This window comes from Lissotriton vulgaris, chromosome 7 (assembly GCF_964263255.1).
Source record: "Lissotriton vulgaris chromosome 7, aLisVul1.2, whole genome shotgun sequence".
Classification (NCBI taxonomy): domain Eukaryota; kingdom Metazoa; phylum Chordata; class Amphibia; order Caudata; family Salamandridae; genus Lissotriton; species Lissotriton vulgaris.
This window is the reverse complement of record NC_141695.1, coordinates 1,406,677,112-1,406,702,183: the sequence shown is the minus strand read 5'-3', so window position 1 is coordinate 1,406,702,183 and position 25,072 is coordinate 1,406,677,112. Positions and strand designations below refer to the sequence as shown.

Genomic DNA, 25,072 nt, shown 5'->3' with positions numbered 1-25,072 from the left:
TGTGTCATTCACTCGGGCTGTGGCTGTGTCTCACACTCCTGTATCAGGTGCTGGCAGTGTATCTGGGTCTATGGGCCATGTGTCATTCACTCGGGCTGTGGCCGTGTCTCACACTCCTGTATCAGGTGCTGCCAGTGTATCTGGGTCTATGGGCCATGTGTCATTCACTCGGGCTGTGGCTGTGTCTCACACTCCTGTATCAGGTGCTGCCAGTGTATCTGGGTCTATGGGCCATGTGTCAGTCACTTGGGCTGTGGCTGTGTCTCACACTCCTGTATCAGGTGCTGGCAGTGTATCTGGGTCTATGGGCCATGTGTCAGTCACTCAGGCTGTGGCTGTGTCTCACACTCCTGTATCAGGTGCTGCCAGTGTATCTGGGTCTATGGGCCATGTGTCAGTCACTTGGGCTGTGGCTGTGTCTCACACTCCTGTATCAGGTGCTGGCAGTGTATCTGGGTCTATGGGCCATGTGTCAGTCACTCGGGCTGTGGCTGTGTCTCACACTCATGTATCAGGTGCTGGCAGTGTATCTGGGTCTGTGGCTCACATGTCAGTCACTACATCTGTGGCTGTGTGTCACACTCCGGTTTCTGGTGCTGGCAGTCTGTCCGATGCGGGGACTTCACGCAATCCACCTGATAGTGTGATGTAAGTTGCTGTTGTGTGCCCTCTGATGTACCTGCTCTGGTGTCCACACTGCCCTGTTGCTATTCTCATACTGATGTACTGCATCTGATGTACCTGCTCTGGTGTCCACACTGCCCTGTTGCTATTCTCATACTGATGTACTGCATCTGATATACCTGCTCTGGTGTCCACACTGCCCTGTTGCTATTCTCATACTGATGTACTGCATCTGATGTACCTGCTCTGGTGTCCACACTGCCCTGTTGCTATTCTCATACTGATGTATGGCCTCTGATGTACCTGCTCTGGTGTCCACACTGCCCTGTTGCTATTCTCATACTGATGTTTGGCCTCTGATGTACATGCTCTGGTGTCCACACTACCCTGTTGCTATTCTCATACTGATGTACTGCATCTGATATACCTGCTCTGGTGTCCACACTGCCCTGTTGCTATTCTCATACTGATGTACTGCATCTGATATACCTGCTCTGGTGTCCACACTGCCCTGTTGCTATTCTCATACTGATGTACTGCATCTGATGTACCTGCTCTGGTGTCTACACTGCCCTGTTGCTATTCTCATACTGATGTATGGCCTCTGATGTACCTGTTCTGGTGTCCACACTGCCCTGTTGCTATTCTCATACTGATGTATGGCCTCTGATGTACCTGCTCTGGTGTCCACACTGCCCTGTTGCTATTCTCATACTGATGTACTGCATCTGATGTACCTGCTCTGGTGTCCACACTGCCCTGTTGCTATTCTCATACTGATGTACTGCATCTGATGTACCTGCTCTGGTGTCCACACTGCCCTGTTGCTATTCTCATACTGATGTACTGCATCTGATATACCTGCTCTGGTGTCCACACTGCCCTGTTGCTATTCTCATACTGATGTACTGCATCTGATATACCTGCTTTGGTGTCCACACTGCCCTGTTGCTATTCTCATACTGATGTACTGCATCTGATGTACTTGCTCTGGTGTCCACACTGCCCTGTTGCTATTCTCATACTGATGTACTGCATCTGATGTACCTGCTCTGGTGTCCACACTGCCCTGTTGCTATTCTCATACTGATGTACTGCATCTGATGTACCTGCTCTGGTGTCCACACTGCCCTGTTGATATTCTCATACTGATGTATGGCCTCTGATGTACCTGCTCTGGTGTCCACACTGCCCTGTTGCTATTCTCATACTGATGTATGGCCTCTGATGTACCTGCTCTGGTGTCCACACTGCCCTGTTGCTATTCTCATACTGATGTATGGCCTCTGATGTACCTGCTCTGGTGTCCACACTGCCCTGTTGCTATTCTCATACTGATGTATGGCCTCTGATGTACCTGCTCAGGTGTCCACACTGCCCTGTTGCTATTCTTATACTGATGTATGGCCTCTGATGTACCTGCTCTGGTGTCCACACTGCCCTGTTGCTATTCTCATACTGATGTACTGCATCTGATGTACCTGCGCTGGTGTCCACACTGCACTGTTGCTATTCTCATACTGATGTATGGCCTCTGATGTACCTGCTCAGTTGGGCACAATGCCCTGTTGGTGTTCTGATACTGCTGGCTGCCCTCTCATGTGCTGCCTCTGATGTAGCTGTTTGATGCCATGGACTGTTGATGCACCTAGCCCCTCTCATGTGCTGCCTCTGATGTAGCTGTTCGATGCCATGGACTGTTGATGCACCTGGCCCCTCTCATGTGCTGCCTCTGATGTAGCTGTTCGATGCCATGGACTGTTGATGCACCTGGCCCCTCTCATGTGCTGCCTCTGATGTAGCTGTTCGATGCCATGGACTGTTGATGCACCTGGCCCCTCTCATGTGCTGCCTCTGATGTACCTGCTCTGGTGTCCACACTGCCCTGTTGCTATTCTCATACTGATGTACTGCATCTGATGTACCTGCTCTGGTGTCCACACTGCCCTGTTGCTATTCTCATACTGATGCACTGCATCTGATGTACCTGCTCTGGTGTCCACACTGCCCTGTTGCTATTCTCATACTGATGTACTGCATCTGATGTACCTGCTCTGGTGTCCACACTGCCCTGTTGCTATTCTCATACTGATGTATGGCGTCTGATGTACCTGCTCTGGTGTCCACACTGCCCTGTTGCTATTCTCATACTGATGTATGGCCTCTGATGTACCTGCTCAGTTGGGCACACTGCCCTGTTGCTATTCTCATACTGATGTACTGCATCTGATGTACCTGCGCTGGTGTCCACACTGCACTGTTGCTATTCTCATACTGATGTATGGCCTCTGATGTACCTGCTCAGTTGGGCACAATGCCCTGTTGGTGTTCTGATACTGCTGGCTTCCCTCTCATGTGCTGCCTCTGATGTAGCTGTTCGATGCCATGGGCTATTGATGCACCTAGCCCCTCTCATGTGCTGCCTCTGATGTAGCTGTTCGATGCCATGGACTGTTGATGCACCTGGCCCCTCTCATGTGCTGCCTCTGATGTAGCTGTTCGATGCCATGGACTGTTGATGCACCTGGCCCCTCTCATGTGCTGCCTCTGATGTAGCTGTTCGATGCCATGGACTGTTGATGCACCTGGCCCCTCTCATGTGCTGCCTCTTATGTAGCTGTTCGATGCCATGGACTGTTGATGCACCTGGCCCCTCTCATGTGCTGCCTCTGATGTACCTGCTCTGGTGTCCACACTGCCCTGTTGCTATTCTCATACTGATGTACTGCATCTGATGTACCTGCTCTGGTGTCCACACTGCCCTGTTGCTATTCTCATACTGATGTACTGCATCTGATGTACCTGCTCTGGTGTCCACTCTGCCCTGTTGCTATTCTCATACTGATGTACTGCATCTGATGTACCTGCTCTGGTGTCCACACTGCCTTGTTGCTATTCTCATACTGATGTATGGCCTCTGATGTACCTGCTCTGGTGTCCACACTGCCCTGTTGCTATTCTCATACTGATGTATGGCCTCTGATGTACTGCATCTGATGTACCTGCTCTGGTGTCCACACTGCCCATGCTCGATCCTAGACTGTGATGTTACTCCGATTATGCGTAAATAAAATTGTCAATCATGTGTCGTGGGTTGTCGGAGTCATTCTTGCGTGTGTGATGCTGGTGTGCATTTGTATTTACTTGAGGGCGGTGGGTTCAGATACATGTCACTCCCCCCTACCTGGGTCACGACCCTTGGAGGCGTTGTCGTACACAAGAATATGTGGTTTCCGGGACATGTCACTCCCCCCTCCCTACGTCACGGACCTTGCAGGTGCTCCTCTCCAGACAGCGAATGTTTTCGATGGTGGGCCAAGACTAGGACGTAGTGGATCGCGAAGAGTATCGGGTAAGCGTGTAGTGCAGGGTCCATGTCGGCGAGCGGCTCGTGGTGGGTATGGTCGCTGTGGGGCATCCGCAGTGTTCAGGCAGGTTGTTTTTCCGCAGCGCTTTTATGTGTATTTTCCGCCATCTTGATTTGGAGGACGGTCCTAGACGTCAGTCCGTACGGCGGAGTCTCTGGATAGGTTACGTCCGCCGCGTGGTTGGGTGTGGTGGTGCGGCGGACCGTGTTCTACCGCCGCGGACGGATTTTGGCCCATATTTCGTATCCTGATTTGGCGGACGGAGTGTCCGCGGCGGGCGCACGGAAAATAGGCATGCTCCGCATGCTCTGCGTCTGCGGAGGCACTTCCGTCCGCCATCCTAATGAGCCCCTAAGTGTGTCCCCAGATGGCAAGGAGTGGGGTATAACAGGCAAATGCTTCCTCTGTATGTCTAACTCTTCCACCCGAATAGGTGAGGTGGTGGTTAGTCAGTCATTGCCATCTAAATGTGAAAGGGCATCATATCTATTCAAAGTTTTCAACCCACTAGTAGTCAAACCAGCTCTACTGCAACCCCGAGTCGTTAAAGGGAAAGTAGAAGTACCACTAGCTAAGTGTTGGTCTTCTATGCAAGAGGATCTGTTCTCAAAGCTTGGTCTATTATTCGGCCTTTCAAATGTTTTAGGGGGATAAAACACCCCCAATGGGAGAGCTCTAATACCCACAGTATCACCCATCTGTTTACCATCAAAAAGCCAACCTGCTACATTATTTTTGTCAAAATTAACCACCACACAATCTCCCTCAGTATTTTTGGGGCAATGACCAACTCAATCAACACGTCTTGCCATTATAACATGGGAGGATGCCATTAGACCGCCCTCAGAATGTCTAGAGCACCAAAATTTTACTTTACGGATTAGATCTTCTGTAGTTTCCCTTGTTTTAACTTTAAGTTGCTGTACCCCGATAGGGACTGCGACCAATGGAGTAGATTCCAGAGGCAAGTGGATCCCAACTTGACTCATCAAACCACTTGAATTGGGGAATTGGACCTTCGAGTTGGTATTATCCCTTTGATGGCGTTCTAAGTTGCCCTGTTGAGCCAAAATACTGCTACCTTCCTGAGGATGATCAACATTCCTCCGGGTGTCAGGACCAGGAATTCCAGGACAAGCCACACTTGTAACGCACCTGATACCCAAATTTGTAGTACTATTTAGGTTACTATTCCTGCTGGCTACTTCATGCTGGCCACTTTTGCCATTATCATGTTCACTCCCTTTTGTAACATTCGTAGATGCCCCACCTGCTTTCACGAGCTGGCGTTTACAGAGGCGCTTACTCCGCTTGCTTAGGAGGGACACATGTAGATGGGCAGACACAGGTATCCATGCGACGAGGGGTTATATACGTCCCAATCTTGATATTTTTCTGAGCTGAATGACTGCCGCCCTGAACTTTACCCTTACTTCATTTAAAACGGAGGGTTATCTAAGTCCTCATGGCGCGTTACTTTTTGGATAATACAGATCCCTGATTTCCATTGGATTGAAACCTTTACTGAGTGTGGGGATATTTGGTTGCCCTACAAGCTGCCGGCGTTTTTCTTACAATACACATGACCTAAGAAAGCGCTCCGGACACACAGTGGACATTCTCCACATCGGGTACCTGATTTCTGTACTAGCTTGATAAAGCGATTTCTAAGCCCTGACGAAGTTCCAACAGGAACTAAACGCGTTGGCTGAGGCCTTTTAAAGCTTGAATTAATAAAGGATTGACTTTCTACAATTTCACTCTTTCTACAATTTCACGATGCCTTGGACTCTTTGCCTTTGGTGCACCATCCTTGTTTTCAAAACAATTTGGGGCAATGACCAACACAATCAACACGTCTTGCCATTATAACATGGGAGGACGACATTAGACCGCCCTCAGAATGTCTAGAGCAACAATATGTTACTTTACGGGTTAGATCTTCTGTAGTTTCCCTTGTTTTAACTTTAAGTTGCTGTACCCCAATAAGGACTGCGACCAATGGAGTAGATTCCGAAGGCAAGTGGATCCCAACTTGACTCATCAAACCACTTGAATTGGGGAATTGGACCTTCGAGTTGGTATCATCCCTTCAATGGCGTTCTAAGTTGCCCTGTTGAGCCAAAATACTGCTACCTTCCTGAGGATGATCAACATTCCTCTGGTGGTCAGGACCAGGAATTCTAGGACAAGCTACACTTGTAACGCACCTGATACCCAAATTTGTAGTGCTATTTAGGTTACTATTCCTGCTGGCTACTTCATGCTGGCCACTTTTGCTATTTTCATGTTCACTCCCTTTTGTAACATTCGTAGATGCCCCTCCTGCTCCACCCATCCATTTATTCTCAAAGTTAGACAATTTCTTCATGAATCCATCCACCCCATATTTCATACAATTAATTAATTCCTGTCTCAGTGTTTCAAATAGAGTGTCAATATGGGTCAAAATTATGTCCATAGGAGTGTCCATGGATGTAGCTCCAGAGGGAGCGGGAGGGCTCTTTGTGGGATTCAATTGAGTACCAGGCACCACCAGGGGAGCAAAGGCTTTTTAATGGGACCTTCCTTGATACCCTTAGCGCTTTTCGTTCTTTTTTTCCTTATCAGTCCGGGGCGGCGCAATTAAGGAGGTTGAAGGTATGTTGACAGTCTCCAGTGAAAGTCCAGAAAGTGGGGGCGACGTGGTAACTATCCCTTGAGTGGAGCCTTGATCCCCTACCAAGTTATCTATAGCATCCCTAGCAATGTCCATCCCTGATGTGCTGGGGGCTAACAATGGTAAAGTATTGGTATTGGCAGTCTCGCCACCTATTCCCAGTTGTGCTTCTACGTTATGTATCTCTGAAGTAATTGCCCCAACAGCACTCGTTTGTAGGACATTATTGAGCCACAATTCCGGGGAATTTTAGCTTTGGTCTTAGGCAGGTCATTAGAGCACGTTGTTTTGCACTTACCCATGTTAGATCCTGGACGTCAGAGGGCTGCCCTGCCCAGCCCTGGCCGCAATACAAGCACCCCCAGGTGCTAGCGATGATCTGGTGGCTCTTAGGGGATATTGGGAGTCAGAGGAGGGCCCAGTCCAGCCCCCTCTGGGCATGGACGGGCTTCGCCCCCGCGGATCAGCGGCCTGCGCGCTAGAGTTGATGGGAGGTGTAGTCCCCCTCCTCCTCCTCAGTTCCTCTGTCAGCAGACCCGTTTTACCACTCCTCCAAGGGAAGCTACTGAATTGTCTTCTGGGTATGGCTGTGGGAAAAGGCAAGTGGGAACACCTTCCTTCCTTGGGGTGGACCACTTCAATCTAGGTATTCTATAACATGTCTGAAACCTATGTTTTTTCAGTGAATTTCAAAGGTTTTCTAAATGATAATTCCTAACTATAACAGGCCTGAAACCTATGATTTTTTCAGTGAATATATATAGATATATACATTATAGATAGATAGATAGAAGGATAGGTGTGGGTAAACAGTGTGGCTGACTCAATCCTTTGTTGTGTTCACTGCTTCTGGCTGCTCTATGTGCTTTGCAATTCTGCATGAAATATGTTCATAAATGATGGGGAAGTTAATTAAAATAGAACTTTGTAAGTTGAATTATAAGTGGATGTATCAAAATGTCAAAACAGTACAATGGAAATTTAGCACAGCACAACCGTATTAAAGGTTGTAAAGTTTTATATTATTATACATTAATTAAAACTGATGTATTTTTCTTACATGCTGTGTTCTCATGAAAATATCTGCTTTAAACACGACTGAACCCTAAAGTGAATCAAGTGCATATGCATGTACATTTTGAGTTAATTTGTGTGTTTATAAAGATATTGTCAGTTTTCCTATTTTGACAAAGTTTGGGCAGGCAGCTCTCCACAACTGTCCATTTATTGGGTAGAAGAATTTGGCAAAACAAATTGCCAAATTTAGGAGGATGTAGCCTTACGACTAGAGCGGTTGCTCTCAAAGCTGGGGAACCGGGTTCGAGTCTCAACGATGACGCTCAACATCCTGTGATTCTGGGCAAATCACTTAATCTCTCCATGCCTAACAAAAATGAATGTGTCCATCTGAAACGAAACTGGTGCTCATGTACAGCGCTCTGATACCCAATGTCTCGGGTCTAGTTCACGCTATTAAAAACTCCGGCCCCTATAATCCTTACACTGACACATGTTTTATTTCACAGCTCAAACTGGCATATCTTGGCTGACTGGGCCTAAAACATTTGTGTGTGCTATAAACTGAACTTACTATAGGCAGTGGAATGAGCTTGGCCTGTCCCCAATCAGATGACTCTCTATTCATGGCAGTATATGCATCTAATATTAAGAACCCTTTCCAAACCTGCCAAAGTAGCCATTGAGACCAGAGAAACCCATTCATACTACAGCACTCGCCCTTTTAGATTGTGGACCTTAGTAGAAATTCCAGTTGAACATCTGCAAATGGTTTCTTCTAGTTTCAACTTTGGAAAATGGCTTTATGGCACTGCTTTATGGAAGTCCAGAGGAAAAACAAGTGATATTATAGTGGTGAAATAAACATAACAGCTGAAACTCCTGCCCCTGTCTGCTCTGTGCTGCCTTGGAGGAGCAGAGCCCTGTGGAGAATGCTGTCTCTGGGGCCCCCTCCCCCATCCATTTCCTGCCTGGCTCAGTGGCTCTGACTGAAGAGAAACAATGTAAGTTGATACTTTGTTCCTCTTCATTCCTGGGTCACCCTGGAGCAGCTGAGTGCAGGCTGCTTTAGAGGGAGAGAGGCTTGCTTTAGAACAAGCCTCTCTCTCACAGCTCTCTACAGAAGAGCTGAGGGGGCCCCCTTCTTTTACTGAAGAGTGGGGGCCATCCGCACCGTGGGTGCTGTGGAGTGTTTGTTACGCCCTTGCTCTGAGATGCCCTCTGTGTGCATTTTTCATTAAATCCCACAGGATTAAATCCATGCAGGTTTAATGTGCTGTGAAGTTTGATACCAAACTACTCAGTTTTCACTGTAGCCATTATGGTGCTGTGGAGTTTGTAATGACAAACTCCCAGCACCATATTCTCTTAATGGCAGCACTGCACTAACAATGTCAAATAATGGACTTATACACTGTTGGGGTACAGGGTTCATGCACCTGTGCCCTCACCACTGGTATAGTGCACCCAACTAGAGGGGTGACTGATCTATGCCAGGGCAGTGGGTTGTAGACATGGCACACTAGTAGACTGGCAAAAGTGAGTGGGGGGTTTCTGCACCAGAAAACCACTTTCCTACACTTCCCCTGTCTCCTTAACCTGAGGCAGTACATTTTGTTATGCAGTACAGCTGCCTGTGTGGTAGTCCTGTACTGACTGTCCCTTTTCTATGCCCACAACATTTTGCCGTATTTCCATAGTATGTACATAAAGTTAGGTCTCGCGAGGATTTGTTGCAGGCTTGAGCCATGCACCGGCAGCCCTTCGATGTCAGCTGTTTCGAGTGCAACATCTGCAAGGACTGCTTCCTGACTGGAGCTAGGGGCTTGAGAAGGGCACCGGAGCTCTGGAGTGGGCGGTGTGACTCGGGATAACCTCTGCCTCCCTGCAGGGAGCGATGTGCAAAAACGGCCGCTCTGCATGGAGGAGCCGGGATCTGAGATTCCAACACGATGGCACCACAGTGCTAAAGTGCCAAATTTTATTGCTGTTTTGTTGGGGGAATATAAATAACGATGAGTAAGTATTAAAGGAATATCATGCGGGAGTCTGTTTCCAGGCTGATTCCTACTTGTTTTCTTCAAAACTGTCACACGGCGGTAAAAGCTATTTTCAGCAGCAGACATACCGGAATGAAAAACAAAAATGTTAATTGTGAAGGTAACCTAAGAAGGTGAGGAGCACAGCCCAAAATATTCACAAGGGGGAAGGTCCCATAAGTCCTGTGACCTAGGTGTATTGGTAACTCTTACCTGTGTCAGAGCGTTGATTTCTTCAGGTGCAAGATAGATATATTGCTGCACTGATTAGGGGTGTTGCATGAGTAATTGCTAAATGAGTGACAATGGTTTCCGAAAGCATTACTGTACCCAGGTGACATTGTATTGATATCACACAATACACTCTCGGAGTGCATAGACATAATCTCCCCTCACCTTACTGCGATGAATTATTGCTCCTCAGAGGTTAGGCCCTCCAGTTATCTCTCGTAGTTCCACCTGTTACTGTGGTTAGTCACCTCGCAGTCATCCAACGCCTGTTGGCCCTCCCGCGGTCCCCAATGCCCTTCTTTTGACCAGAGTCCATCGAAAGACATGCTCTAACAGTCTACTATATTGCCTCATCCAGCCTCTCAAGTTCGAGCCGCTGCCTGCTGGTTGCAGGCCTGTGAGGCCCAATTTACACATACACAGAAGAGGCCTCGGGTCCCGATTCATCCAGCAGGTGTTGTATTAATGCACCTACAGTCCTTGCTTCTCAGACAAACTGATTGCACTGATTGTGCTTACCGTGGCGCAGGGAGCTGTGTCATAACTCTAGTCTGGGAGCATCAGAGTCACCACTACACATACTGCTTCAGGTTTGGATCTCCCCTCCTCCACACTCCTGGCTAAATGGATGAAACACTTCAGACTAGGGCAGTCTAGACCACATAGTCCTAAAATATGTTAGATCCCAGTTGCACCCTACCCCAGACAGAAGATCACTGAGGAGGCACTAGAGGGTAAGTCACTGGGTCTTACCGTGATTTTAGCATCCCAGAAACGGACTGATTACTCATAGATGAAAGCAGCTCTTTTTGGAAGGTTTATTCTAACAGCAGATTAGCATTTAAAAACAACTTTGCAGCATTTCTACGCAGAGTAACCAGATATTATGGGAGGTCTGATTGGACTTTGAATGCAGTGACACTTTTAAAGTGCTGGAGTAAGTATAACCTGGCGCAGGCAAACCTCTGATTTCTGCAGAGAACATCCTATGTATTTATTTTGTATAGTTACATTAACATGTAGCTGGTGAAAAACTGGTTGGTGTTTGCAAGTTTGCAAAGACACCTGGAAGGCTTGTCACCATGAGCGTGCAGAGGAATACACCTCAATTAGAGCACATTTTCACAATGATTTCTTCATAGATGCCAAGGTTTCAGATTGGCAAAATTGACTTTTTCATAATTTAACTGTAATAATGGGTGGCATTCACACAGTCTGACTCTGCTCAGTTTTTAATAGCCTGATGTTAGCGCACTTTAGTTCAGTGACTTTCTTAGTTTCTAGTTGCTCAAATGGGCGTAATTTCTAATATTTATATGTTTCCCTCCTCTTAATTGCTTGATTTTGCTCACGAGAAAGTGTCACTCATAGTCGTTGAAATGTCACTCATAATTACACTGAAATTATGAAACTGTCACACATCGCAATCTGAAACCTTGGCAGCTATGCTAAATCTACCACACACAGCACATTTGAACATCTGATAATTCCATGCCACACAATTCTACTATAAATAATGTAACCCTACAACATTCCATACCACATAATTACAATCCTCACAATTAAAAAAACACATATTTCCACTTCACTCCATACCACATAATTCCACATCACATAATAACATCCCACACAATTTAATGGCACTCCAAACCACATAATTACACTCCACACAACACATTTCAACTACACATAATTCCACTTCAACCTATATAATTATACTTCACACAACATATTGACAGTCCACTCCAAAACACATAATTACCCTCCACACAATATAACTCTGCAACATGCTGCATAATTCCACTCCAGATGTGAGACCCTTGCTCATTGCACCATCAGGATTCAAGCAAACCGGGCCGAAGACGGCTGTAATGCCAGAAACCGGTCCCCGGGAGCTTGTTTCCTTCCCAGTGTAAGAATTGGCTTTTGTAGTTTGGTTTGCCCTGTTCCCATCATGCACTGGGACAGGAACAGACTAATTTGCATACAGCCAGGTTCTGAAACTGGAATGGTGCAGTGAGCTAAAAAACGGTGTTGGATCTAGCCCTGATCTCTTGACTGGGTGAGAGCTTTCTGCTTAATTCAGAGACTCTGTCCCTCACCACCCCTTGTTGTAAATATTTTTGTCCACCCTAAGCGTGGAAGGGTATTCTCAGATGTGAGACCCTTGCTCATTGCACCATCAGGATTCAAGCAAACCGGGCCGAAGATGGCTGTAATGCCAGAAACCGGTCCCCGGGAGCTTGTTTCCTTCCCAGTGTAAGAATTGGCTTTTGTAGTTTGGTTTGCCCTGTTCCCATCATGCACTGGGACAGGAACAGACTAATTTGCATACAGCCAGGTTCTGAAACTGGGATGGTGCAGTGAGCTAAAAAACGGTGTTGGATCTAGCCCTGATCTCTTGACTGGGTGAGAGCTTTCTGCTTAATTCAGAGACTCTGTCCCTCACCACCCCTTGTTGTAAATATGCATAATTCCACTCAGCACAATTATACACCACACCGTGCCATATAATTTCACACGTCACACAATTCCACAATTCATCCCACAACATAATTACACTCCACATAATTACACTCAGCACCACATAATTTACCTCCCCATAATTATGCTGTACTCCATATTGCATAAATACACTCCACATAAATCCAGTCTATGCCACGTAGCAACATTCCACATAACTACGCTTCACACCAAGCCTCATATTACCACTCAACATAATTTTCACTCAACAGCGCACACTTCCACGTCACACAAAGTCAACTCTACACATTTATATTCCACACCACATAATTCAACAACAAACTACATAATTCAAACCAACAACACAATTGCACAATGCACCACATACATCCAATCTATACCACAAAATTCCACACAATGCTACAATATTTACCAGCACACCACATAAGTAAACTCCACTACATACCACTCCACAACACAAAATACCATTGCAAATACTCTCTCTCCAAGACACACAATCCCACTCCATGACACATAATCCCACACTATAGAATTCCAGTACACTCAATACCACACAATTACTATCCACATAATTAAACTGCACACCATGCCACATTATTTCACTACACATATTCAATCCACATAACACAATTCCACAACTAGCTATTCCAATACAAAGCATATATGACTTGCATATATGCAAATGCAGATATTGCAAAACCATATAGTGCAAATGCTTGTTTACCTTTCAATGCGTCCCAGCAGACCCTGTTCCTGGAGGAAGCTGCAATCCTTCTCCTGCCCCTGTCAGCTCTGTGCTGCCTCAGAGGAGCAGAGCCCTGTGGAGAATGCAGTCTCTGGGGCCCCCACCCCAAATCCTTTTCCAGCCTGGCTCGTGGCCCTGACTGAAAAGAAACAATGTAATTTTATAATTTGTTTCTCTTCAGTCCTGGGCACCGGCTCTCTACCGAAGAGCTGAGGGGGCTCCCTTCATTTACTGAACAGTGGGGCCCCCCCGCACTGCGGGGGCTGCAGGGGTGTTTGTTACGCCCCTGAGGTCAGGATAACCCACTGTGGAGGTAACAATGATCAGGATTAAAGGTCACCTTTTGCAAGTGCAAATCTAGCATTAGGTGCAAAAAATTGTGCACTGAAGATTTGGTTCTACTCATGCACATTTCACCTTTACTCTTCTTTGGGTCTGGGTTGTTTGACTCTGACAACAGCCAAAATGGTGGCAAGAACAAATCCTACTTTTTCAAACTGGATCAAGCAGTTGAGGCTTCAACAAAGTGAAGTCATAAAACAGTCAATAAATAAGGACCGACTCAAAAAGTTTCAAGATCAGTAGATTAGAAAAACCATGAAGGTTTATTAAAATAATAAAGTTAAATACAGATGACAAAAATATAGTTAGTCACAATAAATCAATCTTAAGGCTCATAAATCAATTGTATGATGGCTCTTTGCATTTAAAATAGATGCAGCAATGAGAACAACCTGGAAAATAGACTAATAGATGGGAAACAACCTTTACAGCGCAACTTTTACAATGCACTACCATTACAACGAAACTTTTACAATGCAACATCCATTACAACGCATGCATTTACAACGCAACCATTACAACTCATGACACTACAACGCACACCACTACAACGCATGCCATTACAACGCATAGCATTACAACACATAGTACCCTTACACTATCCAACACTTACCCTACTGTTGCACCCCCTGGAGTTAGAATAGTAATTTTAACCCCTACACTATCCAACACTTACCCTACTGTTGCACCCCCTGGAGTTAGAATAGTAATTGTAACCCCTACACTATCCAACACTTACCCTACTGTTGCACCCCCTGGAGTTAGAATAGTAATTTTTACCCCTACACTATCCAATACTTACCTTACATGCAATGTAATGTTATGCGTTGTAATGGTATGCGTTGTAAATGTAGCATGTGTTGTAGTGGAATGCGTTGTAAAGGTAGTTTCAAAGATTTCGTTGTAATGGCATGCATTGTAATGGTATGCGTTGTAATGGATGTTGCGGTGTAAAAAATTCGTTGTAAAGGTAGGAGTTGTAAAAGTATGTGTTGTAACGTCATACATCCCTAATAGATAGACCGCATCCCTACTAGATTCCCAAGAAGCCAGACACAGCACAAAAACCGGGGTTTTATAGACAAGTTTCCCGTAAAAAGTAATGACTAGCTTACAGTCCGCATAGGGTGAGTATATGAATAAATATAACAGCAACTTGTGGACATAATCATTATTGCCACATAATACCACCATTGTAGCACTACCCCCCCACCCCCAACAAGAGAATAATAATGAGACTCCGTAGACCTAATGCTTGAACTGAAAAGTCACTTGCAGGGTGACAGACCTGCACAATGTCTGGATCCCTGGTGGTTCATGGGCGAACACAGATCATGTGTGTGCGCCATGACATAGTCTTGTTTCACGGATTACAGTCTTGGTCTGTAAGGGGCGCCCAAAGGGCTACTCTCATAGTGGTGAAAGACTACTGCCTTTGCCAGCAGTTAAGTAGCACAAATGTGGTGGTGGCAGCATACCGTGTAACTATCAGTAGATGTGAACAGGCATTTTTCCCTGTGTCTCTTGAGTAAGGCCTACAGGCTCACTCATGTAAAGTTCAGCAGCTGTGTGCTCTACTCACCTTTGACCTACAACAAGAAAGTATGTAGTGCTGTGCAGTGCATATGTCATATGCATGTGTGCTAGTGAATAGTACAATACATGGAAGGTTCTGGATTTCATTTTGGGAGACCCTGGGTTGACCAGAGGAGCATAAGCAGGTAGAGGATTACCCCCAGTGAGATTTGTGGACTGCTGCATTCCTGAGAGCTGGGTGAGACACTAGAGGATGGAAGAGCCAGTCTTTCCAGTATACTTCAAGGGTTCTCTTTGATTTAGGGAGAGGTCACTGGAAAGGGTCCCGGCAACATTTCAGCAAGGAGCTGGGGCTGATAGGAGAATCATAAGGAGCAGGGCTGGGGCACTGCGGAAACCTTTTGATACACATTTCACAGTGACTGACATCCAGGTGTGAACCTCTAGTTACTCCCATGGCCTGTGATTTGGCTATCAGATTTGAAGTCACTCCTGCTGTGACAAAATGTTTACGGGAGCAAAGCAAGGGCAGAGGAGTGGGCACTTCAAAGGGAGCAGACCCCAACACAAATGTCAAAGACTTAGGCCCTAAATCACATATTGTGTCTGAAAATGGACTATAAGAAAGGGAGCTTGAGGCTCCTAAAATTGACAACTGTCAAGCAACCTGTCAGGCTGAGTGAGGAGGAGACACTCTGCAAGACGTCTGCCAGTGACTACAGCTGGAGGCTAAGGCCTGACAGTCTCCCAGCTGGGTGAGCGGGCATCAAGGACCGCCTTCCCCTGTAGCCTGGAGCAGCGGTGCCTGTCAGCTTGTCAAGACCAGTGAGCCCTTTGAGAAAAAGGAAAGTGCTGGAAGGAACGAGATCCAGTGGGGATCCTGGCAAGTGTATTCCTGTAGTTAGGTGTGAGGAAATGGCTACTGCACTGATCGGTTCATTGCCTGTGTGCAAGTTCAAGTCGGCGACCCCATATGCCAGAGGGGAACGCAGTGATCAGGAACCTGCTGCTGTACCGATTGGGCCATTGACCGAATGAGGAGCTTGTGTGGTGACCCAGTGTGCAAGAGGGGGGTATCAGGCAAGACAAGTATTGTAGCCTGGTTCATGCCATTGTCATGAGGAGTGGCCATAGTGATGACCTTTGTGGGCCCGTTCCTTGACTAAGGACCAGAACTAGCAGCCAAAGGACTGCCTCCCCACCTGTGGAGAAGGCCAAATATAACTTACTGTTACATCGGAGGTGTGCCGAGGACACCCAGACACAGGCCCTGCAGAGCTGCTGGTACGGATAAGACTGATCAACGGGCTGAAAGGCTGGGGGTACTTTTTTGCCACATAATGCTCCAGCCCTGGAACACTTTTGATTTTTCTAACAGAATCAGAGTAGGACTCCTAAGACTTTGAAGTGCTAGTGGTGCCTCACCTTAATGTCCCCTATAGTGAATGGAGAATAACCACTACTGCTAGTAAGATTGAAGTGGAACTAAGGGACCTGCCTATTGAACACTAGAGCCCTGACCTCAGGAGACTGTCTATTGTTGTTATATGCCATATTACATTTTTATGTTTGTGTACAAATACAAATGTTGTCCTAAAACACAGTATTTGACTGGGCAATCATGTATTGCTGCTATTGAACATACTTTGAGTTGTGAGCCTGTGTTTACCTTCCTGTATCAATCCCCCCAAACCACCCACTCCCCACCAAGATGACTCTTTGACCTGCGCTACCACAGAGAGTCAGGTGCTGAACAGGTACTTGGGTCAGTTGCTCTGGCTCCATAGTAGGCCAGGCCCCTGGACATCAGGAGTAAAATTACTTAACTCCCATGGCTGGGGCCAGTAACTTCTACTTGCCCATGGCCTTCTCAACAGGGTCCTAGCACCTAATGTCATTGTGGGAGTAAGACAAACTCTCGCTGCATAAGCAAACTCCTAGATAAATAGAGTACACTGGGCAAAAAGGAAAGACCTTGAAAAGTAATTAAAGGCTTCCTCCGGAGTACTTTGAGAACTGCATGTCAACATAAGCATCAATGCATATTTTGGTGCTGTGTCAATGAGAAATATAAACACACAATTAATGTTATGAGGCAGCCATATTAATACAAAATGGAGTTCAGCCTAGTTAGCATAGGTCAAGAAAAACACAGTTCTGTACATCACAGCATTATTGTGTCAACTGCAAAATAGTTCATGTTCATAGGCAAATTAGAAAATAGTTACATCAATACTAAGACCTATCCTTTAACCTTCGTAGCACTCGTGTGTACCAAGATTTGCTCAGAAAGGATCAAAATCACATTTTTTTCAACTGATCCGAATGTAGGGATACTATCCACTTCCACCACTTTATCCAGGTGCAGTGTGTAAAATGTGTGCCTCTCAATGGCTGTGTTCCATTTTTTCCTTCAAGATAACAATCAAGCCCTTGTCCCTCGTTCTGCAAACAGGTAGTAGGACTTTCTCTTAACCAGCAGCACAGGTGGTAAAGGCCTAGTGATTATGTAGTACCCCTTTGACTTTAAGTTGCATGTCATAGTGTATTGCAAACTCTTCTTTCTACCCAAGCCCTATCACTGAATGTTTCCCTTGTAATGTGGGCACCACAGAGGTGGATTCATGTCCATCTGTGACCTCTGGGTGTTAGTACTGATACTGTACCTACATAATATCAGTGCTGCATTTGAGCTGGTGGCTGCCAGTGGGGCTGACTGGTACTTATTTCTGCAAACCGTCACTCCCTTTTCCACATTAATCTTTGAGCCTAAGCAAGAGTACCACAAAAATAGCAAACTGTGACAAGAGGAGAAAGCAGGGATGAAAAAGAACCTACAAGATAGACTTAAAGGGGCAGGAAGGTATGGTAGTGGAAGAAAGAGTCATAAGGAATCAATAACTTACATCCTTAGTACACTGACATTCATCACATCAACTGTGGATTTCGAAGGAAAAACTCTACAAATAAAGCAGTGTATTTTCACAAGATTCCACCATGAACCCCTCCTCAAAGGGTCACTATTCTGAGGGCCTACTTTATTTTCAAGATAATATCCCTCAGGTTCATCTCTTCTTTGACCCCCAGACTGAGATGTAGTAGCCAACATCCTGTCCACTTAGATGCTGGGTCTACCGTTGCCAGATCACAATGTGTACCTTCACCCATGCAATGAGACCAGATGGCAATCACACATAACAAAGATATGTTATTAAGAGGGTATACTGAGTATGCTTCTTACCGGATTATGGTGTCTCTGAAAAATACTGGCTGCTAGTACCTGAGCAATTTGGAGACATGTGTATAAAGCAATTTAACAAACACACCGATTTGCAAAATCACAGGGTTTGTGACCACACAATGGCTTTTAAGTATACATCAAATCCACTTTGCAAGTCAAAAAAGCTTTGACAACTTGCTAAACGGGTTTAATAATCCAAAGAGAATGGCAATTAGGAAGTAGTATGAAAGGAGCGTCCACTTCTAATGGAAGTTCAGTCTAGTACGTATCAGTGGTTTGAGACTGGAAATGAGGTTGCAAATCATTGATCAGTTACCAACACCTCAAAGGAAGGGGCAAATGATTCGCTGAGGGAGAGGTCCACCTTTGTAAAACGGTGTTGGATGGCCTCAGGGGGAGTAGGCAGTGGTTCAGGAGATGCACCCCATGAAGTTTACCAAAATGGAAAGGTTTTTTTAAAGCAGTATTGGTTTGTTTAGGAACAACGTCTGCTTAAAGAGAAAAAAAAGTTCCCCGGTTGAGAATGCAAACATAGGGATGGGGGTCTGCTGTTCTCGTATTCCAACATCCATTTCTGTAGCCAATCGGATTAATTCCACCTCCCTTTCAAATCCCCCTCCCCAACCCTATTTTACCCAGAAGGTGCCCTTGATCTAAATTAGGCTTCTCCAACAAGTAGCTAGAGAGCCACTGGTAGCTTCCTAGGTACCTGTAATTTTCTCTCCTATGTGCATCCCAGCCATCTGAATTATAACAATATTCTTAGTTGAATTAATGGATGTGTGCCAAAACTGTGTATTCAAGATAACGTTGTGTGCATAAGCTGATATTTGGGGGAAAAATGGCTACATTTACATAGTAGTTAAAGCTAATTTTTGAGTGATAAATCATGGTGAGAGACCTTCAAATGATAACTATTACTTTGTGTGGCAGGGGCATTACAGTTTTGGTAGTTATGTATTAACTATTTAGAGGCATTACCAATTGACACAATCTGTTTTTAAATTACCCCTGGCAACCCTTTTTGATGCACTGAGGTGATCACTCCTAGTAATTTGGTGGCCACTAAAGTAACCTTGCCTGATGTGGTCACTACTGCAACACTAGCACTATTAATAGCTCACAGTGATACTCATTGCAAATAAGTAGCTCTTATTATACAAAATGTTGGAGACCCCCGATCTAAATAGAAAGCATCACACTCCACTAGAACCTACGGTCCAAGTGATTAAATCTTTTCCAGATTTCAAATGTAACCTCTGATCTACTCTGTTGATCACATGCCTTCGAAACCAGTGCTTTAAAGGGCTAGGTTGCCAGATGAATTTGGCCAAATACTTCCCAGCGCCTTCACCTGCTGACCATGCACAGGTTACAAGGAAAAACACAACTGGAAACTGGAAAGGAAGCAAAAATCATGTGGGATCATAGTTGATATTACACAAAGAAATGTGATATACCATTTCGCATGCTGTTATTTACTATTCTCCTTTTTGTCTCTGCTCCCCTAATCTTCTTTTTGTTGTCCTACATTTGTCACTCTCCTTGCAACTCTCTACCATTCTGCGGAGCAGGGACCACCTGGATGCAGGAGATCGTGGATATGATCCACCATGGTGGAGATGAGCAGATGTGTAGGAGGGCGCCAACCTATGACCGACACCCCTTCATCGAGATCGTGGCCCCCAAGCCAGTCCCTTCTGGTAAGACCTCAAGTATAGAAAGCTCTTTTTAAGGTTGTTCTCTTAACATTTTGATTTTAAAAAAATGGAGTCCACAATTCATTTAACAGAATAATTTTCCACTTATATTTGCTAAAAATCAACATGTTTTACAAGTTGTCCTGGAAAGGAGCTGATGAACTATTCCGATACTTCTGGGTCTGGGACAGTAACTGTTCTGAGACAGTAAATATAATTGCATCAGTGGTGTAACGCAAAATTATGCCCCCCCCTGCAGAAAGTGAGGTGGGATCCAAGTCCCCCATATCTCATGTATACTAATTAGCTCTGGCGATATGGGGGCCCCTTGAAGGGGTGGGAGCCAGGGCGTAAAAAAGGCCCCCGAACTGCAGGGGTGCCGAGCACCTGGGGGCTCGCTCAGCACATTTCCCTGACCTGAGAGTTCCTAAGTGAGTCTGCAAGGGGTCCCTCCATGTAAATTGCAGAGGGGCCGCATCAAGTTTTGTTACGCCACTGGTGGAAGCCCCCTGGACTGCAGAGGCTGCAGTGGCCTGTGTCACGCCACTGAATCGCATTTGTGTAGCACTTCATAATCCTTACAAAGCATCAAAGCGCATTGCCAGACTGGTTGCGTGCTTGATTGGAAGAGTACTTTATTGGCGGTGTGATCTATGTAGCATGTTTGGGGTGTGTGTAAGGTACCAGAGCAGTGTTCTTATCAAGATTATGTAGCCTGGGATAGCAAATTCAGCAGCAAACAAAAGCAAAATTGTCGTTCCCCCCACAACCCCGCCCAAAATTAGCATTATTTTTGAAGCAGGCAGAACATGTGCTTTTCATAAACATATCACTTGGTTACTGCTGGATACTCTGAAAGGTCATTTTCTGTCACCTGGCAGAGTGTCCAACAGCATTGATCGGGCATCAATCAATCAATCAATCAAAATAAGCTTTATTCGATTTAAAAGAATAAATCATAAAAGAACATTATACAAAACAATCACAATATCTTACAAGTACATTGTCATAGTCAAACTTAAGCAGACATACATGTCGCTGCACTCCAACGTTTATATTTCTCCTCCAGGCACAGGTACTTTTTTCCTCTTTTACAGGTTTTTAGCTCCAAAATTCCACCCATTTTATTGTACACTTTGGAATACATTCCAATAAGACAATGGCAACAAATACAAACAAAAGAAGGGAAAATACTTTGTTAATTGTTTAAAGTTAACCTAGCAGTTCCTGCACAAGCTCTGCACCTTGAGCTATCTTCACTAAGCTCATATGCCAGAGCCATTACCAACATCATAAGATGGGCTTATAACCTCATACATGCAGAACAAGGCACCTTAAGATTTTTTATTAAAAATGGAGACATTTGAACTCGAACCATCTATGTATACTTATATTTTAATTCAAATTTTAATTTTAATTACAGCTTTTAAATTATCGAACTGTACAACTGCACTATTGAAATCTTGGACTCCTGCGCACTTGAGGCTCTTCTTAAAACATTTAACGCTGAGGATAAGTTACAATCTTGACATTGAACATTGTTCCAAAATTGCATCATTATGAACTTTATGCAGAGTCAATAGAATGTAAACATTTGCAACATTACATTTGTTTCACCTTAAGGCACGGAGTACGACGATACATAATATTACTACGGCTTGGGATTCTCCCCTTAAAATCTTTTACTTCTAAGTGGAACCACAAAGAAAATGCCACTAGTGTATGTTATCTCTGCAATGGAGGAGTGCAAGATTTGAAGCATGTTCTCTTTGTATACCCTAATCCGACATTGGTTGAGGCCAGAAATCTGTACCTAAAATTAATTCAAACTAGATGCAATAGTACATAAGTATAGAGTATAGAGTTTGATTCCGCTTCTTAAATCACTGCCTCATGAATTTGTGTGTCATAATCTGTTCAAATTTTTAAAAAATGTTAAAAATTGTATTGAAATTATTATTTTATTAATATTTAATAACAAATTTATTTTTAAAAATGTGTTGTTCTCAGCAGAGAATTAAATCAAATAAACTTAAACTTGAAACTCATAGTCAAACTTAAGCAATCAAATTGGGATCATAAAAAGACAAGTTCCATCAATCATATTGTTTTTCTACTTCTGACCACACCCTTCAGATATTTAGTTAGGTGGCTAGTAAACACATCATATTCTAAAAGTTGTAACATGAGGAAAGTTGGGCAGCATTGTCTCAGTCCTAGCTCCCGTAGTAATGGTACTAACCATCTTTTTCGTATCACAGTATAAAATTTACAAAAAAAACAACAGATGCATAGTAGATTGAGTAGATATACTAGATATATCATCACATGGGCACAGACATAAAGATCTCAAACAATCCTTCGTGTTTGGGAAGGATGGTAGTCTATATAAGTTCCCTAAACAAAAACGGGTCAACAGCATCCTATCATATCCCCCATTTACATTTACAAGATAAGCTTGCACACCTGATTGTAATAATAGTGATTGATTTTCTCTAACTGTGAGTTTTAATATTTTGATGGAAAATCTATTGGTCTCCAAAAGCTCAAAACAATCAATCTTTTGTGATTTCCTTGAGTTTGTGGTTATACTAACCGGGTCATCAACATATTCGGGGTGCTCAAGATCCACCAGTTGTTTTGACATTTTTGATCCAGGGAATATAAAACACCCTTTGTAACTTAAGACAGTCATGTAGCACGTCCCGATTAAAACCAGTAGAAGTAGTTGACCATATCTCATACCATAGCAGAATCGGTTGAATCTTAATTAAGTCTGATATGTATGGCAACCTAAGTTAATCATGACAGATATAAGTAGCAGTACTGTTTGCAGCCGCTAATAAATATCTCAAAAAAACATTCTTGATTAGCTGTAAAGGTTGTGGGTCAGCGTGGCCCCAAATGCCAGCTCCAGACATGGCAGTTGAGACACATTTTGCTTTATAGATCTTTATTAGTTCTGCAATTGGTTGTTTGCCTAATTTTCTAGCAAAATTCATCAATACTGCAATTTTCTGGATAAGATAGCATGTGACCAGAAGCCCTTTTTTCAAAGAAATCCCCAAATATGAAAAGCAATTGATGAATTCTACCTTCTTATTATTGATGAAGATATCTCAACGTTTTACATAAAGATTGAGAAGCTGGAAATGACTCTTTGCAGCCCTAGTTGTGTACAGGACATGAAAACAGCATCTTCCGCGTACAACAAGTCTTGAATTGGACGTTTACCAATATATGGGAAGTCCTGGCATTCGCTGGTTCAAACAGGACATAGGCCATTTATATACAAAGTAAAAAGAAAAGGGGCTAAAACACACCCTTGCCTCACCCAATTCCTGACTGGGAACTTAGAAGTACACTCTCCTAGTGCTCCATAGCAGACCCTGGCCTGTACATCTTGATACAACTGCCTCAAGAAGTTTATCAGTGGTGTTTCCACGCCCATGTCTTCTAAGATGTTCAAAGTTTATAGTGACTAAAAGATTCAAATGGCAAACTAAGATCCAAAAATTCCCCTGTTTAGCTTGCGTATATATACCTGAGATGATGTTTAGCCCTTGTTCAATAGTACCAAGGCTTTGTCGGAAACCATATTGCAGTTCTGAGATTACGCCAAGGTCCTCAGCCCACGTCTGTAATCTATTTAGTAAAATTTTACCGGCCACTTTTACAAATGAATCTATAATTGAAATGAGTCTATAGCATATGGGATCGTTACAGTCTCCCTTTTTAAAAATAGGGGCCAGAATCAATTCTGAACAGGATGAGATAAAACCTTGTTTGTAGCAGGCTATTAAAACCGGTTTTAATAATGGGCCCCGGGGTAAAGGATTAAGGGCCATATGTAGGTAATTTTTGTTTTGGGATTCTCAAATTACGATTTTTTGGGAATCGCAATTAGAGGATCGCAAAACGAAATGTAGGTAGGATTAGCAAATTTGTTTGCGAGTCACAATTATTCCTTATTTGCGAAAAGCAAATTGCGATTCGCAAATAAGGAATACCTTCTCATTCATTCCTATGGGCTAGAAGGCCCTTAGGAATGAATTGGAAGACATTCTTAATTTGAGATTCTCAATTAGAGAATCGCAAATTGAGAATGCAATTTCAGGGTTGCAAGGGTGTCAATAGGACACCCTGTTGCACCCCTGAAATTAACATGTGTGCACATGTGGCCCACATACATGCCCTAAGGGCATGTATGTGACCCACATGGCACTTTGAAAAATGCCAAGAAATGCATTTTTCAAAGAAATCGCAATTTACCACCAACCTGAAAGTTGGTGGTATTTTGCGATTCCTTAAGCCACAATTCACACAACTTGAGTGCTTCCTACATTGCATTTAAGGAATTGCAATTTGAAATTCCTTAAATGCAATCGCAAAATAAGGAATCACTTATTTTGCGATTCCTTATTTTGCGTGTGGCTTTTCGTGTGCTATATAGAACACTGCCCAAATTGTGATCGCAAATGATGAAATTCTACGAATTTCAGCATTTGCGAGCGCAATTAGGCTTCCTACATATGGCCCTAAATTTATATAAATCTACTGGCACACCATCTGGGCGTGGGGCTTTGCCTCCCGCACTTGCCTTTATTGCGTTGATGGTTTCATCGACAGTGATATCAATCTTGATTGAAAAATAATGTAATTGTTCTATCACCGGGGTATGACTAGAATTTACAGTTGATCACACACAGGCACTGTCGTTATACAAGTTAGAAAAGTGATCCATGCATTGATCCTCTCCAATAGTTATCTCAATTCTTGGTTGATCCTTAAGTACCAAAAAGGGCGCATTCACAGCTTTACAAAAGTTCAGAGGCTTCTTGTAGAGCTCGCCATGATTCTGATCTTAGGGCTTCTTTTCGTTCTTTGAGGGCAAGTCTATATGCCATTCTGGCCCCCTTAATTTCAGGCTGATCTCTAACGGGTTTATGAAATGCATTTTTCACGGCTGTGTGGGCTTTAGAACAATTAGTGTAGAATCTACCCAACTTATTGATATGGGGTTTTATATTTTCCAAAAATCAATTCCCCTTGATCTCTGGAGATATTACGAAAAAGGAATTCAAAA

At 44.1% G+C, this 25,072-nt stretch overlaps 1 protein-coding gene across 4 annotated transcripts in view; it reads left to right on the top strand.

Moving 5' to 3' along the window:
- LOC147705734 (sulfotransferase 1C1-like) overlaps positions 1 to 25,072 on the top strand; it is a 698,364-nt gene that overhangs the window by 121,283 nt on the left and 552,009 nt on the right. For 2 of the 4 annotated variants that reach the window (XM_086932178.1, XM_086932179.1), the window contains exon 3: positions 19,861 to 19,989. The exons of the other annotated variants lie outside the window; for them this stretch is intronic. In XM_086932178.1, the coding sequence (XP_086788304.1) occupies positions 19,861 to 19,989 (129 nt within the window). The remainder of the gene's footprint in view (positions 1 to 19,860; positions 19,990 to 25,072) is intronic. 4 annotated transcript variants of the gene reach the window in all.